At 42.2% G+C, this 17,185-nt stretch overlaps 2 protein-coding genes across 5 annotated transcripts in view; one reads left to right on the top strand and one right to left on the bottom strand.

The window, feature by feature from the left end:
- The window catches only part of map3k21 (mitogen-activated protein kinase kinase kinase 21), a 30,553-nt gene extending 16,409 nt beyond the window's left edge, over positions 1–14,144 (bottom strand). The window contains exon 1 of the mRNA XM_050071990.1: positions 12,425–14,144. Within this exon, the coding sequence (XP_049927947.1) occupies positions 12,425–13,217 (793 nt within the window). The 5' untranslated portion in view covers positions 13,218–14,144. The remainder of the gene's footprint in view (positions 1–12,424) is intronic.
- Positions 14,145–15,359: 1,215 nt separating this feature from the next.
- pcnx2 (pecanex 2) overlaps positions 15,360–17,185 on the top strand; it is a 40,730-nt gene continuing 38,904 nt past the window's right edge. For all 4 annotated transcript variants that reach the window (XM_050071989.1, XM_050071988.1, XM_050071986.1 and 1 more), the window contains exon 1: positions 15,360–15,821. In XM_050071989.1, the coding sequence (XP_049927946.1) occupies positions 15,669–15,821 (153 nt within the window). In that variant the 5' untranslated portion in view covers positions 15,360–15,668. The remainder of the gene's footprint in view (positions 15,822–17,185) is intronic.

Raw genomic sequence — 17,185 nt, 5'->3', positions numbered from 1 at the left:
GTAACCATACTGATCTTCAATCCTAGTTAAGAATACAATGTGATAAATTACACGACAAATGTTTCAAAAGACTGAACAGATCTACTAAAGGGTGTAGGAGGGGTTGTAAGGAGGATAGCTGTTGACTTCGAGAACAGATAGTGTGGTCAGAAATTGGCTTAGAGTCTGAGACAGATGGATAAGTCTTAACAGACTCCACACTGAAAATCTGTGTATGAGGAAAACTAAAACAAACATATTTCCTTATGTAGTGCTGTGCTCACTCCTATAACTGGCTATAAATTGCACCTTTTTGTACATTTTCAGCCCGATACTGACAACAAATACGAATCTGAAATCATATCAGTGCTCTTTTTCTCAACTATGAACATGTATACCTCACTGTGAGCCTGTTTACACCTGGTATTAACCTGGGTTTTGGTAATCCAATCATGACTGTAAATGCAAGTGTAAACAACCACCAAGGCGCATTGTGACCCGATCCGTCAAACCACTTGCAGAGGTGGTATGGATCCTTTCAACCACGTATCTTTTGTAGCGTAAATGCTAATGCCTTGCGTTGCATCCCTGACAAGGCCTACGTCATCATGCAGGACATGGTGGTTGATTATAAGTTGCCTATTTTATGATGTCTGAGACAAAGTGTTGCATGACCGTCTAGTGTTTATCCCTGTTTAGCGATATCTCCAGCTGTGCCAACACAACTGCAACTGTGACTAGTGAGCTTGCTAGCCAGCTGCTAGCGATACGATGGATGTTATAACTGTGCGCAGGACCTTTTGACCTTCTAGCATAAGAGGCACAGGCAGTGACAAAATCTGAACATAAGTGATCAGCTGGAGATGCATGACGGACACGAGTGTGATGAACTGTGATGGAAATGTGTCTCGGCTGTCCGCTTGTGTTCAGATCACCAATACGCATGTTAATACCAGGCGTAAACTGGCTCTGTGTGGTTCCTTCTCCTGTGGAAGTTAATAAGGCTTTAACTCCACACCTAAACTTTTAAATGAATTTATGCAATCACATATTCTGAGGCTAATATACAATCGTTAGAAGTCATTTTAAAGCAAAACTGCATTTACTGGTTCCAGCCTCTAAATTATAAGCCTTTGCTGTTTGTCTTTGCTTTATGTGACAATAAACTAAACATATTTAGGCGTATTAGAGGATCAGTGTGTAAGATTTAGTAGCATGTAGAGGTGAGGTTGTAGGACTAAAACTTCTTCCATGTTACAAACATGTAGGAGAACTACTGTGACTGACACGATAATGTGAATGGCCTCATTTAGAGCAAGTGTTTGATTTGTTCATTCTGGGCTACTGTAGAATAACATGGCAGACTACATGGAAGAGGATCCCCTCCATATGTAGTTATAAATGACTCAGTCATTCTTGTTTTCAGGCAGATCATTGCCAACAGACGCCCCTAATTCCTACACACTGGACACACACACACACTGGGTGCTGGCTGATGACTTCAATTTGGGTTTAGGAACTTGTAACAGACATTTTTTACTATTCTCTTGCATTTTATAGACAAAACAATCGATTACATATTAACAGATAATGAAAATTATTACTTGCAGTCCAAGATGCAACATAACACAAGCTGCAATATTGCACACAGCCAATACCATATAACGTCTATTTAATATGACCTTTTCTACATCCACAGCACTGCTGCATCTCAGATATATAAAAACATATTTACTTGCATTAGAATAAAATCCAAGCTTGCCAAATAGGACTATATGTACAAATCTACAGCATGCTGTTTGACAGTTAAAATAATTTTCTGCAGTGTAAACATAAATGTGAAAAACAAACTAAACACCGGTACTCACAGATACATTTTCATATTTAATGTAGGCAAAACAAAGAAAAATGAACATGATTCCATTCCTATCGCATAAATTGCCTTTCCAGCTTGTATTTATCATGCTGATGATGGCTTTGTAGCTCAAACGCATTTGTTTTGTTTGTTTTGCTCACATAAAATAAGAAAAATTATCTATGAGTGTCGGTGTTGTTTGAGTTGATCCTCACAACAACATATTTCACCATAAACATCAAAGGTACAAATAAAATGTGTCCCTGAATGTGCGGTTCTTTATCATATTTCATCAAGTCTGCATTAGTTTATGCATCACCTATAGCACTTAGACTAAAACCACCAAGGTCTTTCGGCTTGTGTTCTGCAAACACAACTGCACAACAGAAAAGTAGCCATTTTACTTCAGCTATCATCCCAATAAACACACAAATTAACACATGAACGGACCATTCATGCTCGTAAACTAGATCATCAAAAACAAACTGCTGTAGGGCATTTTCTTTAGACACACTGAAGACAGTTTTAGAGGGTGAAGTGATTTCCAGCAGTATTTTAACCGTAGTGTGACTCCTATGGGTCTCCACTAATAACAGGGGTATTGGTGCCATTACTAGCCTCGGGCACAGAGGGGATCCTCTACCCAGGCTGCAACAATGGGAATTCCATTACAAACAGGTTTCACTGGACCAATGATATACTCCTACTTCCTGTTGTCAAGTCCTCTCTCAGTGATTCCATAGATTCCTCCCAGCAGGCTCTGTGGCTTTATAATGACTTATGATGGGTTAGTTACACAACCCAGAAGAACAGTGGTTTTGGGATAACCCCGTCTGCGTTGATTGGACTATAGAATATCATGCCAAATACTTTCTTTGTAGCACCATGATACTTCAGTGTCAGCCCTCTAGAAATGTCTGATAAAAGACCTTGGTCCTGTCTACATGACTCCATGCTGACGTGATGCTACAAAAACAACTTTAAACCCCAGCCGGCCATTTTGTTTTGCTACTGGAGTCTATTAGCAGCAAAGCTAACACAACAAACACTCTGCAGACACTTTCGAGCAGGAATGAAATAAACTCTCACTAAATCAAACAGACAATTCAATAAATATAAGCAACTGGAGCTGTAACTAACAGTTATTTTAAGTATAAATTAATCTGCCAATTATTTTCTTGATTGATCATTTGGTCTGTAAAATGTCTGAAAACAGTAAAAGTGCCTGCCACAATTTCCTGAAGCCAAAGGTCTCAGATTAAATCCTTGGACTCCAGAGCCATGTTGTGTGGTTTTGGAGTCCAAGCTCCACTCTGTGTTGCATTTTAGGCATGAATTATGCTACAGAACTAAATCTTATCATAATAACATTCAAGTAACTTTCACAATCTGCATCTATGCTCACATTTTCTGAATATGAATGCATACAACCCCTAAACATTGCCTGAGACACCACTGACATATGTTATTAACTTTGGCTGTCAAAACAGCAGAATTACTCCAATTTTACACGTGAAATAATATGCAAAATATGTCTTCTACACATTAAAGGTTCTGTATGTAAAAGTCAGAGCATCGGTATAGCAGCAAACAACTAGTAAAATCATCCTGAGTGGAGAATGAGGTCGTGCTCCCGTGTGTTGTAGTCAGAACTCGTTTGTTTTTGTGATAAAACATCTGGCCATGCATGCATGTTAGTGCATGTGAGTCCTGAGTGTGTATGCCACTGGCTAGCTAACTGCCACCGCTCTGCACTGCGCTCATGCAGCGGCTACTGCTGATAATGCCCTCCTGACCCGCAGTGGCGCTACAGCGCTGTCCCGGAAGCATAATGTCCAGTCTTTGGTCCCCCCCCTGCCACATTAACAACCTTACAGTAGCTCTGTCAGCACTGATGCCATTGTTAGCACTGTTAGCTGCTAGCAACCAGCTCAGCCACCTCAATGTTGAGAGGCTTGTGCAATCCGGGCTCAGACTCTGAATCACAGATATGCTCTGAATGTCGCATACAGCTCCTTCAATATTAAATCTTAATAACTTAGCTTAAGCAGTGACCAGACACTGACACAATTATGTCCTGATGAAACAAAGATGTATTTTCTATAGACATGTTTCTGCTTGCAAAAAATTTGTGAAACTGAAACAACAAAAAACAAACTCAACCTGTACATAAAAACAAAAAAAAGAAGGTACTGTACAGTACATCCTTACATAAATCTTAAATACTGATGTTGGAAATTATGGGCAATATCACCAAACTGGACCAGTCTCATTTAACTACTCATGAGTTAATATTTTATGTAATAACATAAAGGTCGTAAGGGACAGACTAATCTGTGGGGAAGGAAGGAATAAGCTAAGTTAGGACTCATGGTGTCCTCCTCACTGACTAATGGCTCACCTGCAGCGAACACAAGCCACTAGTCTTTCTTTGAAGTCCACCTCCCATGACCTCTTCACCCTAGCCTTATTTTCCAAGACAGGATAATCTCTCGCAGGTTTTCAATGAGAAGCTCCATATCAAGTTAATTTGCTTAGCTTTGTCAGACAAGCCTAACTGACCTGCAGGAAAAAGCTGCATGACTTTGTTTAATTTAAATCAGTTTATTCTTCAAAATGTCTCATTGGTTTCAGACATTTCTTACATTTTATTTCCATAACCAAAACACTTAAACTAAAATGAAGGAGATGCTCTGTTGACCTCTGGTAAGGGTCATCCTAAAAGTCAAGCCCCAGGCTAAACCACACCCTGTACTCGATCCAGTACCTGGGTTCAGGCTAGGTGTAAGTTAGCACATTTAAACTTTAAAGCCGTCACAGCTGAGCAAATGCCAAAATCAGGCTGTGGCTAGCCAGTCTTGAGTATTGTTTTGTTCCTTCAGACAGGCAATCAAGGGGTTGTTTGGATAGGATATATTTAACAAGAGGAGGTGGAGTAATAGTAACCTAATTAGTGCTTGTGCATCTCATGATTATAATCCCGTCTAAATATAGGTCATGTCTGTACATTTTAAGGCCTGCACACTCACACACTGTTACATGCCAGTGAAAACAGCCTGAGGTTATTGCAGCTGCATGACTGCACTTATATCTGTGAATTTCCTGGTGCACTGGGGTCATTTCTAACATGTATATTCTGTGTTTTTATAAACATGGAAGCATAAATAAAGCTTATTAACTACACTCCTTATAGTTTACATCAATGAAAGCTGTGTGTAGCCTACAATTATGTCATCATCACTGCTAGATTATTAGTTTTCCAGTTGCATTTGCTACAGGTGATGTGTGAAACCTGTTTGGTGTAAATGGATCAGATGCTCTAACTCCTGTTCACTTTCATTTTAATTTTCAACCTGTTTATTCGTTTTGAATTCTAATAACAAATGTCATACTTTATAATCACAATCCTATAAACCTGTCATGTCTAAAGAAGTTATAACCCAGGCCGTATGTTGTTTTCCAAGCTTCTTCTCTATCTATATTTTCTTACTCTTCTGAAAAGAAGATGTTTTGAAGCGGACAACAGTGCACCGCAACTGGAGATGGATATGCCTCCGAGGCAGACCCCACCCTCAGTCCAACCCCCACTTAATTCCCCGCTCCAACAGTGGATCTTCAGGCAGACCCATCTTTCATGGTGGAACAGTAGGAAGATCAGAAGCAGAGCTGCTGCCTTCAAAGCAGGTCCCACGCTTCTTCCCTTAGCTTTCTCCCCCTCAAGGTAAAACAGAACAAAAACTACACTTTTTGGGAAAAACATGACTGTTTCTTCTCTCTTCGGCAAACTAAAAATACTTGAGGTTTAACTCCCTGCATCTCTGCAGCAGCCAAGACTCCACAAACCAATGAAAATAAAAAAACAAACACTTATAAAAAGTTTTGGAAGACAGCGCAATTGAAGTATTCTCATTCACTAGATATTAAGTAGTCTTAAATTGGGCTCATCCCAGTGTTAAGTACTTTCTCTGTATTGAAGACAATTAAACTAAAGCAATAACTGTAGCATTTTTATGCATATGATACATATATTGAATATGCACAGCCAAGAGGAGTGACAGTGAGTCTTAAAGCAGTGCTTGGCAATGCAATCGCAAACAAGCACAAAGCCAGTCGCATTTTTTCATCTCGTTGTCTCTCTGGCAACAGTACTGTGTGAAACTGTGCTCCTTATGATGCAGCTTTTAAAATAAGGCTGCGATTAAGGATTATTTTAGATGTCAAATAATCTGTTGATGATTTTTTCAATTACTCGATTAGTTGTTTAGTCTCTAAAGTCTTAGAAAATGATGACAAAAAATGTCAATCAGTGTTTCCCAAAGCCCAAGATGACGTCCTTAAATGTCTTGTTTTGTCCACAACTCAAAGATATTCAGTTTACTGTCACAGAGGAGAAAAGAAAACAGAAAACATTTCTATTTAAGAAGCTGAAATCAGCAAATTTACTTGTTTTTTATTTATTTCTCAGACCGATTAATAGATTATCAAATTAGTTGGCGACTAATTCAATATTTGGCAACTAAAATATTGATCATTGCAACTCTATTTTAGAAACAAAACTAATCTACAATGAGAGGTTTTCAAAATCCTGAGGCTTCCTTTGTTTTTTCCGTAGCATAACTAAGCACCGATGCAACATGGTTGCTTTAAAAATCCTGAGTGCAGCCTCCTAACTTGACGTGGCAGTATTTTCGTAACTGTGCCAACAGACTAAGCATGAGAGTAAGAGGGCTTCCTGTAGTAAGCAGAAACAAGGCTGCTAAACATTCCCCGACTGGTCTGTCTCTCCCGGTTGAAATGAGAGTCCCCCCAGGCATTCTGGCTGATGGGAAAAGGATCAGGGCTAATGGCTGGCTAAATCCATCTATCATGGTCACGTCTCTCCGGGCCACTTGCTCTTTGTCTGTCCTCTTCCTCTCCTAGTTTGTGTCTGCTTAAGCTTGAATCAACCCGCAACTATGCTAATTAAAACATAACACATGTTAAAAGGTGTACAGCTAGTACCTTTTGCCGTATTAGCATCTATCAATGTGCTAGGGTAGCTGCGGAGGGGATTGGCTGATTCGGAAGGCAGCTCTTCTCAGCTGTGGGCCCTTTTCCTTTTCACCCTGCCCTGCAACAATAGGTGCAGTCAGGGAGAGGTCATAAAAAACACAGTGAAAGCATCTCCACTCCTCCTCTCTCCCCTCTGCCCATTCTCTCGTCAGAGAAAAGACAGGCAGTAACTGTCTGTGTGTCACCAGGGGTAATTGTGGGAAGCCTGAGAAAAGTTGCTCTGCAACACCTAGTCAAGCTTTGGTAACTTTTCCTCTTAGATTCTACTTATTGCAGAAGTAGAGCAAAAATTGCAGGAGGAGAAAATAAGGATTCTCTGGAGGCATACTTTTTAGTTTCAAGCCTTGTCAAACTGTTTTCTCTCCTGTGGTGAGCTCGTTATGACCCAGTAATGAAAAACCTTTGCAATACTGTTCCCACAGATGTATGGTGGTTCACAGGGAAACCCAAATCTATAACACAATGAGGTCTGTGTAATATTTTTATACTTAATGGTGCAGCAGTGGGAGTACAGGCAAAATAAAATGAAAGGTGCATGCAAATTAGCTAGCAATGGGAGTAGGTGTCTGTTTTCTAAATATTGAGTGTCAGGACAGAAGAGGAAAAGTTACCAAAGCTTGACTAGGTGTTGCAGAGCAACTTTTCTCAGGCTTCCCACAATTAGGTGCATCCCTAATTTCTATCTTTTTAATGCATATTTTTTAATTGCAATAGGATTTATGGCAGTGAGAAAGAAAATGTATTACAGGAATAAAACCACATGAGGATTCACCTTTGTGGGCAATTATGTAAACAGTATAATTATATTTAAGAATATATTTAATATAGCTGTAATAATCACTTGGCAGACACTTTTGTCCAAAGCAATTTACAGAACGTGCATCTTGTCCTCCCCACGCGGGCCATTTTTGTCAGACTAAGATTATGCTTCATCACAATAACCCACCTATTTATGTTTGAACTTACTTTTGTGCAGTGTTACACATATAAAGATGGAAACAACAGGTGCACTTGTCATGTGCACAAGCCCTAGCACTGTGCCTTGATTGCTGCGACCACAAAGTCAAAATCGGGTCCTTCATGCTCTCTCCATCTATACCGATTTCACTACACTGCCATGAAAGCAAATCCTTTCTGTGCCTCTATGACTTTTGTCAGGTTGTCACAGATCTGCAGAATGACAGGTGAATGAATACAGACACAGGGAAGAGGGAGGGGAACACGGATGCAGCGTGATGAAGTCTAACAATAGCTTAAGATTGATGGGAGAATGCTGTTGCGCACGCTCCACACTGAACTCCATCGGTTTCAGTGGCGCTCGAGCACACATTCCTGGCATACTATCGCTCGCACCACGACGCGAAACTCCAAAGTCAATGTGGGTTATGCGTGCTGGCTCAGGGCCAGGTTTCAGTGTGTCTCCTATCTATTGCTCTATGAATACTTTCACTCCTTGCTTGAGGAGGAATGTTTACATCAAAGTTGTAAGATGGGAAATAAATAGGGGTCAATGGAAGACTAAGATAAACAACAAATCCCCTCAACACTGGTTAAGAATACCAACCACCATTCTATTAACTAGTATTGTCTGCATTGCCAGAGTCTAATATAACAAATGCTTCTTTCCACAGGACTATGCTGATATGCTGTTGCATCTAAGGGATATATGCTTTCATTACAATGAAGACTGCAAGTATAGTTTATTCCTGGCGGCTTGTCAAATTAACAAAGTGTTGTAAACATAAACTCTGAGCATGCACAGTGACGTCTGCCTGCATGGAGCCACTGTCCAGAAATTGCAGTGCAGCTGCTTCAGAGCAGAACAACAGTGCCCATACTTATTTTAATGAATTAATATCATTATAACAATACAAAAGTATTAGTAAGCAGTAGTATTTGGATGACAGCTCTATGGCACACAGATATATGCTATATCAGGCTGCAGCTACACAGACAAGGCTGGCTGGCAAGATGAATTCTTTAATAATGTAAATGTATTCAGGATGTTTTTGCTTCATATTCAAAAAAGAAAAGGTAACTCCAGCATTTATAGTTTGAAAACTGTGTTGGCCCAAAAAAGTAGGCATGAAAAATAACAAGGAGCAAGACAGAGCAGAAAGGAACAAGGGGAGGAAGGTAAGTAAGGAGAAAAATAACGAAGTAAGAAGGGAAACCCCCTCAGTTTGTGGCAATAAAAGAGTACCGCTGCTCTCTGGGAGATTAAATATGAACGGAACAAAACAAAACGAGGGCTTTGAGACCCTCCGAGTCCTAGCCATTCTTCTGGCCACAGTAGCCTAGCAACCGCTGCTTGACCAGTCCATTGTGCAAACGTATGTTAAGCTTTTATCCCTCATTAGCAACATTCCTCCCTGCAGGCTGGGATTTTACAGATTAGGTTGAAAAACACAAAAGAGATTGGACAAATCTTGCTGACTTCCAACATATTACTTTACAGGCTAATCATTGATCAAATAGCTGTATGTTTGTCTGCGTGGAGCATGTGTACACTGCAAGTTGATAAATGACAGGCCGAGTAGTTGAGTGAAGGTGGAGAAGTTTAGTTGTGTATATGTACCTGTCTGTGTCCTGGTTTGGGAAAAATACTGGAGTTAAACAAACTGACAGTATGTACAGGAAACAGAAAAGCCATAGCAACAGACATGGTGCTCATTAATTATTAAAAAAGTGACAGATTGCTGATTAACAACCAGTTACTGCGATGTATCCCTTTTCTATTTTACCCCCCGTGTAGATAATTCTCACTCCTTTTATCCTTTTAGACTGACCGACACACATCCAACGCCAAGACAAACAGACAACAGGCCCTCACCAGCAGATGCAACAACTTCTCTAAGCTGCATTATTCTAGGTTTTTACTAGGAAAACAACCCAACACACCACAGGGTGCCATTTGTGTGTTTGTGTGTAGGAGAGAGTCTTTTGTGAACTCACTGCCCTGGCTCAAAGCAAACACATACAGCTTCTTTCATTCCCTCTTTATTTAGATAAGACCGTATATTGACTACAGATGTTCAGACTTCTGACCCCAGGACGAGCACCTGCAACTAGTGACAGTGCTGGTGAAAACTCAATGTCTGTCTTGGCCTGTGGAAGTGAAGAATTAATTCATAAAAACATATCTATTCCACTCGCCTACAATCTTCAGGTGACACATTGAGTTCCCAGGTTTCACTACAGCCCAGTCTCCCATAAGCTTAACTTTAAATTCTCCCTCTTTACTTAAGCCTGTGCTGTCTCTAGGTCACAGTGAAGTGGCAGGACAAACACACTGACTTGTGTTCGCAGCACTGTGCCTGTTGGGGGGAGTTTGTATGTGTATGTTCACCAAACATCCGATTAGCCCAAAGAGTCTAAACAGCAGTTAAATCCTTTCTCTCCATCTGCCCTATAATTAACACAAATCTTCCATCTTAAATAAGACTACTTTTGGGGTTGGGCTCCTCTGCGCTGTTAATCATGGCATCAGGGGCATTATATGCATATAAATTACATTATTTCAAAGTGTTGTTTGAAATTGTTTGAAAAATTAACATCTAAACACAATGACAGATATTCCACATTGGAAATTGTAATTATTTCATTTTATTGAGTATATAAGTTTTATTTTTGTGCTTAAACCACTACGTACTGTATAACAAATATATTCTAAATTATTGGTATTAGGTCTGGATTTTTTTTTAGATTTTTAAATTTTAGATTTGCCACATTTCACTTTTATTATTTGTGAATATAAGAGGCATTTGTGAGGGTTGGCATGATGCGAACTTTGTCATGCTTGCACCATCCCCGCCATTTATTAACTGAAATTATAAACATGCATGTTTGCATCATATGATCACTGGGCGTATGTTTGTTTGACTTGTATGCACACGCATGTCACGGTCAATCTACACAGGACCTTATGTATCCATGAAACGCTGAGAGGCAATGGGAGCTGCCCAAACCCGCAACTTATTTGATTATCGATTTATCGGTTTGTGTATCTTTTTATGATAAAAAAGGGCAAAAAATGTCTAATTCCAGCTTCTTAAATATGAATATTTATAGTTTATTTCCTCCTCTATGACAGTAAACTAAAAATCTTTGGGTTGTTGACAAAACAAGGCATTTGAAGATGTTATCTTGAGCTTTGGGAAACATTGATCCATATATTTCACCATTTTCTAACATTTTATATACCTGACAACTATTTGATTAATCGAGAAAATAATCAACAGATTAATTGACAATGAAAATAATCCTTAGTTGCAGCCCTAGAGGCAAATCCAATTAGTGTCTTAATCTGGTGGTCAGGGAGGGTCTGGTCTGTGTACACTTCACATGTTTTGTCTCTAAATTCACACACTGACTCCCACAGCTGGAGATAAACACACATAAGTACACCAGAGCTGTTCCCAACATGCCCCAAGGTTGATAAGTCTCTGATCACAAAGGGAGAAATAGTGTTTGGAGTCATATTACACACATAAACACACCTGAGTTGAAGTGGGTAGCCCGTGTCAGTGGGTATATGACTCAGACTCTCTTTTATCGAGTCATGTCCATTCATTATTTAGTCCTGGGAAACTAAAGTTTGCTGGCTTGTTGTCTGGCTTGTTGTCAATTACCAGTCCATGGAGGGACTAGCACAGTTGTTGGCCTATTACACAGGATGACCAAGTTACAACTACATGACCCCACTCAAAAGTGAGACCTGCAAATACTCAATGTCATTTATTTTTCCATACAAGAATGCCTGCAGCAATTGTGAAACTACATTTCCCACTGAATAAGCAGTCATTCCTGCATTAAGTAAATTGTATTCCCGATTACTATACCTAGATAGGTTCTCTGTCTGACTTCTTTTTACCCTGTGACCTCTGGTATTATTTCTGGTTGGTCAAGCACATGGCCTGACAGTGTAGACCGAGTGTGTCTGGTTATGTGTTTGGTAAATTACTGACTTTATTTGAACAAGATTTCAGTTTGGATTGGAGAGGGGGCTGGGAAAGTGTGTGTGTGTGTGTGTGTGTGTGTGTGTGTGTGTGTGTGTGTGTGTTAAAGGATGAGAACGGTGATTGCAGGGGGGGCAGCCCAGCTGAGCAAACTCTGACTTTATTTCACATCCTCTTGATGGCATCCCCCACCACTTCATACACCCACAGACCTTTTACACCTCTCTAAATCCATCCTGAGTAAAAGGCAGCGCTGCACCAGTGACGTTGTGAAGTATATGTGCATAATGAGTTTGCAGCAACCTCAATTCCCAGTGCCACAATGTCATTAATGTGATATTAAGCAGTCACTATCTTTGTGGCAGGTTGGCACATGGAAAAAATAATTGTTTTAGAAGAAGCTATGTACTTTATAGCTTTAACACTCAAGTGCAACCAACAAGCAACTATAAATAACTAAAGGAAGATGAGCTGCATGTGCAACAGGTGGATGGTCCCCCCTTTCTCTCAAAGTCATGTTATTCATTTTAATTCTCTCTGTCAAACACACACATGCACACACACTTCAATCTTTACTTACTGTTGCTAGACTTCAGGTCACGATGGATAATGGGTACCACGGCCTCCTCGTGTAGGTACAGCATCCCGCGTGCAATCTGCACGGCCCAGTTGACCAGGATGTGTGGAGGGATGCGCCTTCCGGTCAACGCCCGGTTCAGTGTCCCGCCTCGGGCATACTCCATGACCAGGCACAGGTTGGGCTCCTTCAAACACACTCCCTCCAGCTTAATAATGTTGGGGTGCTGCAGCATGGAGAAAAGTTTCGCTTCTTGTTTAACACTGCTGGCGGTGGCTGTTATGTCCTCATCTGGGTCCTGCCGAGCCGCCTTCACGGCGACCTCCTGATCTTTCCATGTGCCTCGGTAAACTTTGCCAAATCCACCCACGCCTATGATCTCCTCTAGTACCAGTTCACTGAAGGGGATCTGGACAGGCGTGCTCGGGACTTGCTCTCGTGCCCCAACGGAGACACTCGTTGCAGGGAGACGGTAAATAGCGGGCTGGTAGGTGACATAGTTGGAGGGGAAAATCCCGACCCGGTGGTTGATTTTGCCCGTCCACCATCCCTCGTCCCCGGAGATCGCTGCGTCTTTGGACAGCACCTCCACCACGTCCCCGCGTCTGAGGCTGAGCTCGTCCTCGCCGCTTGCCTCGTAGTCATACGCAGCTGTCCACAGGGACCGGGTCGGGCACAGCGGGGCGGAGTGAGCCCACGCCCGAACCGTGGGGGCATCTGTCCAGGCATGCTCCCCTGTCCCATCGCCGCCCGGCCGCCCTTCACCGTTTGGGAAAGCGGCCTGCGAGACATCCATTTCTCGGTGGCCGTAGCGGCACCATAGGGTGCAGAGCTTTTAGGACAAAACGAAAACTTTAAAACGGTGAAATGTAACTTTGAGAAATCCGCATGCTGTCACATCTACACTAGCTGCTGATAAGAGAGGGGCATACCCTGCGCAGCCCGGGGCAGGAAGAAACCGTGTCCAAAGTCCTGTGGGAGAGACAGCGTCCACAGCCCTGTATCCACGTCGCCACTCCGGTAAAAGTGAATGAGGGTCACAACTTGCTAGCAACGGTTAGCCTTAGCTAATGTCACCTCTTTAACGGCTGACGGTTAAACAGCAATATACACTTTGAAACTAACAACTCATGTCTTAAACCTCAAACAATCTCTGCCATGAGAGAAGAACAGCTCCACACTATAGTATCTGCTTCTGTTTAATGCTAATGCGACAAGCTAAAGTTAGCTTTCCAACGATGGAGCTAAGTTACCAAGTTTTCGCAGGTGCCGCAAGAGGTGCACCTGCACCGTCCACTCAGACCGGGTAAAGTGAAGCTCCGAGCGGCAGCTTTCTCATGGAAAGTAGCCGGTAAATACCGTCTAGTGACCGTACCCCGACATGTAAAGTCCTCTTGCTCGTTTGTGGACTTTAAACAGGGATTTCAACAGCATTGGCTAGCGGGGTTAGCTTAGCATAGGTCAGCCCGTTGACTAGTAAGGCAGTTGGAAAAGTTGCTCCTCTCAGCTTAAAGATCGGTTATTCCCAAGTTAGTTTCTCCTCCGGGAGCAGGAAGAAAAGCAGACGGTGTGAACACTCAGAAAGCACGTCAGAACGTCCCGGAACTCAACAGTGCGGGAATAGAAACGTGGAGAAAAAAAATCCGTCAACTTTAATCAAAACAACCCCCCCATAGCCGTTGTCGCCAGACGAAGTCGGACCCAGCAGTGGCTGAGCGGAGGAGCAGGGGGACGCTGGTGCTGCTCTCGCTGCTGGCTGTGGTGGCCTCTGATTGGTGGATGACAGGACACGTGACCGCCGCAGCAGTGGGGGGGGGAGGAGGGAGGAGCTACTATAGGAATGTGTGAGGAGAGCGCGCCTTCAGGGAAATTATGGGAATAGTGGACCATATAATATGACACACACACACTCACACACACTCAAAACACCAGCAGTGTGAACAAGAAACTAATTGTGAAACTGTAACTACTACCTTTGTGATACTACTGCTGTTTTGGCAAGGTATTAATAGGTACACAAGGAATTTGACTCCGGTGACAATAACAAATGAACAGGACGATACAGTTAGATGGGCCTATATCTAGGCTATATCTACCTATCAGATAGATAGATAGATAGATAGATAGATAGATAGATACTGTATGATTAGAGGGTAACATATGTGTAGCTACATGCATATGTAGGTTTTACTCAATATGCATGCACGTAGCCTAAATGGATAAGGCCGAATTTATTGTAAAAGGACATTATTATAAATACACTGTATTCTTATTATTGCTATCATTACTATTGGTAGTAGTAGTATGTGATTACAGCATTGTGTTTTAGGCTATATCTATATATCTAGGCTACATCTAGATATGTTAATAGATAGATATGGCCTAAAACACTAGCCTTTAATACTGTATACACGTGCATACATAGGCTTGTATATAGTCAACACATTGTGGTTTAATCTATCTATCTATCTATCTATCTATCTATCTATCTATAGATAGATAGATAGATAGATAGAGCCTCAAACATAATACTGTAATCATATACTACTATAGAAATAATAATAAATAATACTTAATAAATAATAAGGACACAGTGTATTTATGTATATTGTCTTTTTACAATAAATCCGGCCTTATCAATATAGGCTATGTACATGTTGAGTAAAACCCTACACAGCTACACATATATTACACACGTGCATACATAGGCTTGCATATAGTCAACACATTATGGAGTATGTGGCTTCAGTGCATGACTGGTTTTGACTGAAAACCGCCTGTCTGTGTGTGTGTGTGTGTGTGTGTGTGTGTGTGCGTGCGTGTGTGTGCGCGCAGATAAACACTGAAGGTGCGAACCATATAATAGGAAAGGATGGAGAGGGAGGGAGGCGGAGAGGAGGAGTGGGAAGGGAGGGGAGGCGGTCAGAGCTGCGCATCTGTACAGGCAGCCAGAGAGGAGAGGGCGAAGGAGAGAGACGAACAGGACAAGATGAGGACCGCGGCAGCAGCAATGGACGAATCGACATTGGGATGGGAAAAGGCAGCCGAGAGGACAGCAGCGAGGGAGACCGATGAGGCATGAGAGAGGAGGCTCAGGAGACGTGCCGTATCGCCCCAACATGGAGGCGTAGCGACAGTAGCATGCATTAGAGAGGAGATCATTTCATTGTAGCCTAGCAGCAGCAGCAGCAGCATCATCCTTCCGTCCAACCTGAGCGGAGAGGAGGAGAGAGGAGGAGGAGGAGAGATGGGCTCCCAGGTTGTGCAGACCCTGCGTCAGGGAGTGTGGGCATCTGTGACCGGGGGCTGGTACCACGACCCGGACCAGAACAAATTCAACAACTCCTGTCACCTCTATCTGTGGATATTCCTCCTGATGTTGCCCCTGTCTCTCCATCTGGTGAGTTTTTATGAGGGAACATGACGTTCAAGGCCGCGAAGGGGGTGTGAGGTGCTCACGGTGTCATAGTTCCCTTTTATACATGCGCGCCTTTATCCTTTTCATGGATAAACGTGCGGTGGCTCTGCGAGGATCTAGCACCCTTCATTGTATGGCTGAGGGGAATACTAGGCTGGAGAAAACAGCACTGTCGCAGTATTTTTCCCTGCATGCAGTGACGGAACGCATGGCTGCTCCTGGATGAGGAGAGAGAGTCAGGAAGCGTGAAACTGTGGTTCACTCATATTTTCATGTCATGGCTTTTGTAATATAGGTACAACACAGGCTGCCATATTCCCTGTGATAATATCCTGACTGAGGAGCTTCCATCTGGGAACTGTTTATCTTGCAGGTAAATAGAGATACAGTAGAGGAACCAGGAGGAGTTGCTGCCACAGGTCAAACATCTTGACCTCAGCTGCATGAAGTATATTGTCAACAACAGCCATGTACAGTGCTGAAAGGGTGGCCACTCAATGATCTGATCATGCTCACACAGCCTGGTACAATGGCAGCTTTTGTGTCATTGTGTGTGAAGACATAAGTGTAATACCATGTCTCGATTTCTCAGGAACATTTTCATGGAGCAGAGGTTTATCAGTAACCACTGTAATCCAGATTAGATGAAATATATTGCAGATTATGTGATGTGATTGCTCCCCACATCCCTCGTTTTCAGTCTCAATACAACAAACAAAAGCTAATTTGTAGGTACTGCGTGTTCAGATAACCCCACGGATGAGAGTTAGTGAGGGGAAGTAACAGATTCTGCTGTGAGAGTGACAGCTCAAGAGCTTTGCCACCAAAGCTCTATCAAAATGTTGTTGCAGACAGTTCCCAGTCTGTTTGGAAACACCCACTGCTTCCCCTGCAAAAACTACACGTGCTTTCTGGGGGGAGATGTCTCAGATTTCAGGTTTATTAGCAAATTTGTCCGAAGGTCGCACACAGCAGCCCACACAAGATAAACAGCAGAAAGGTAAGGAATGAAATGACACTGGGCTGTAAAATTGTATCTGCAGACATTAAGAAGTGTCCATATCTGACACAGCAAGAACTCCCTCCAGCCCAGTATGACTCATGTATCAGCATGATGCAGATGCTTCGTCTTTAATCTTCCTGGTCTTTACAACCCGGGGATCAATAAACTTCATTAATCCACCAGTTAATCAAATTAGATCTCGTGGTTCACTGAGCCTGTGATACACTCGGGGAAAAGTGTGGCTGCAAATAAGCTTTTGCCTTTTGCAGAATTTTATCTACGTACAATAAGATGAGAGGAGATGGTTTTGTAGAGCACAACGCATTTAATCAAACACTGTTCT

Source organism: Epinephelus moara, chromosome 19, assembly GCF_006386435.1.
Source record: "Epinephelus moara isolate mb chromosome 19, YSFRI_EMoa_1.0, whole genome shotgun sequence".
Lineage (NCBI taxonomy): Eukaryota > Metazoa > Chordata > Actinopteri > Perciformes > Serranidae > Epinephelus > Epinephelus moara.
Note: the sequence above shows the minus strand (reverse complement) of the source record. Positions and strands in the feature narration are given on the sequence as shown.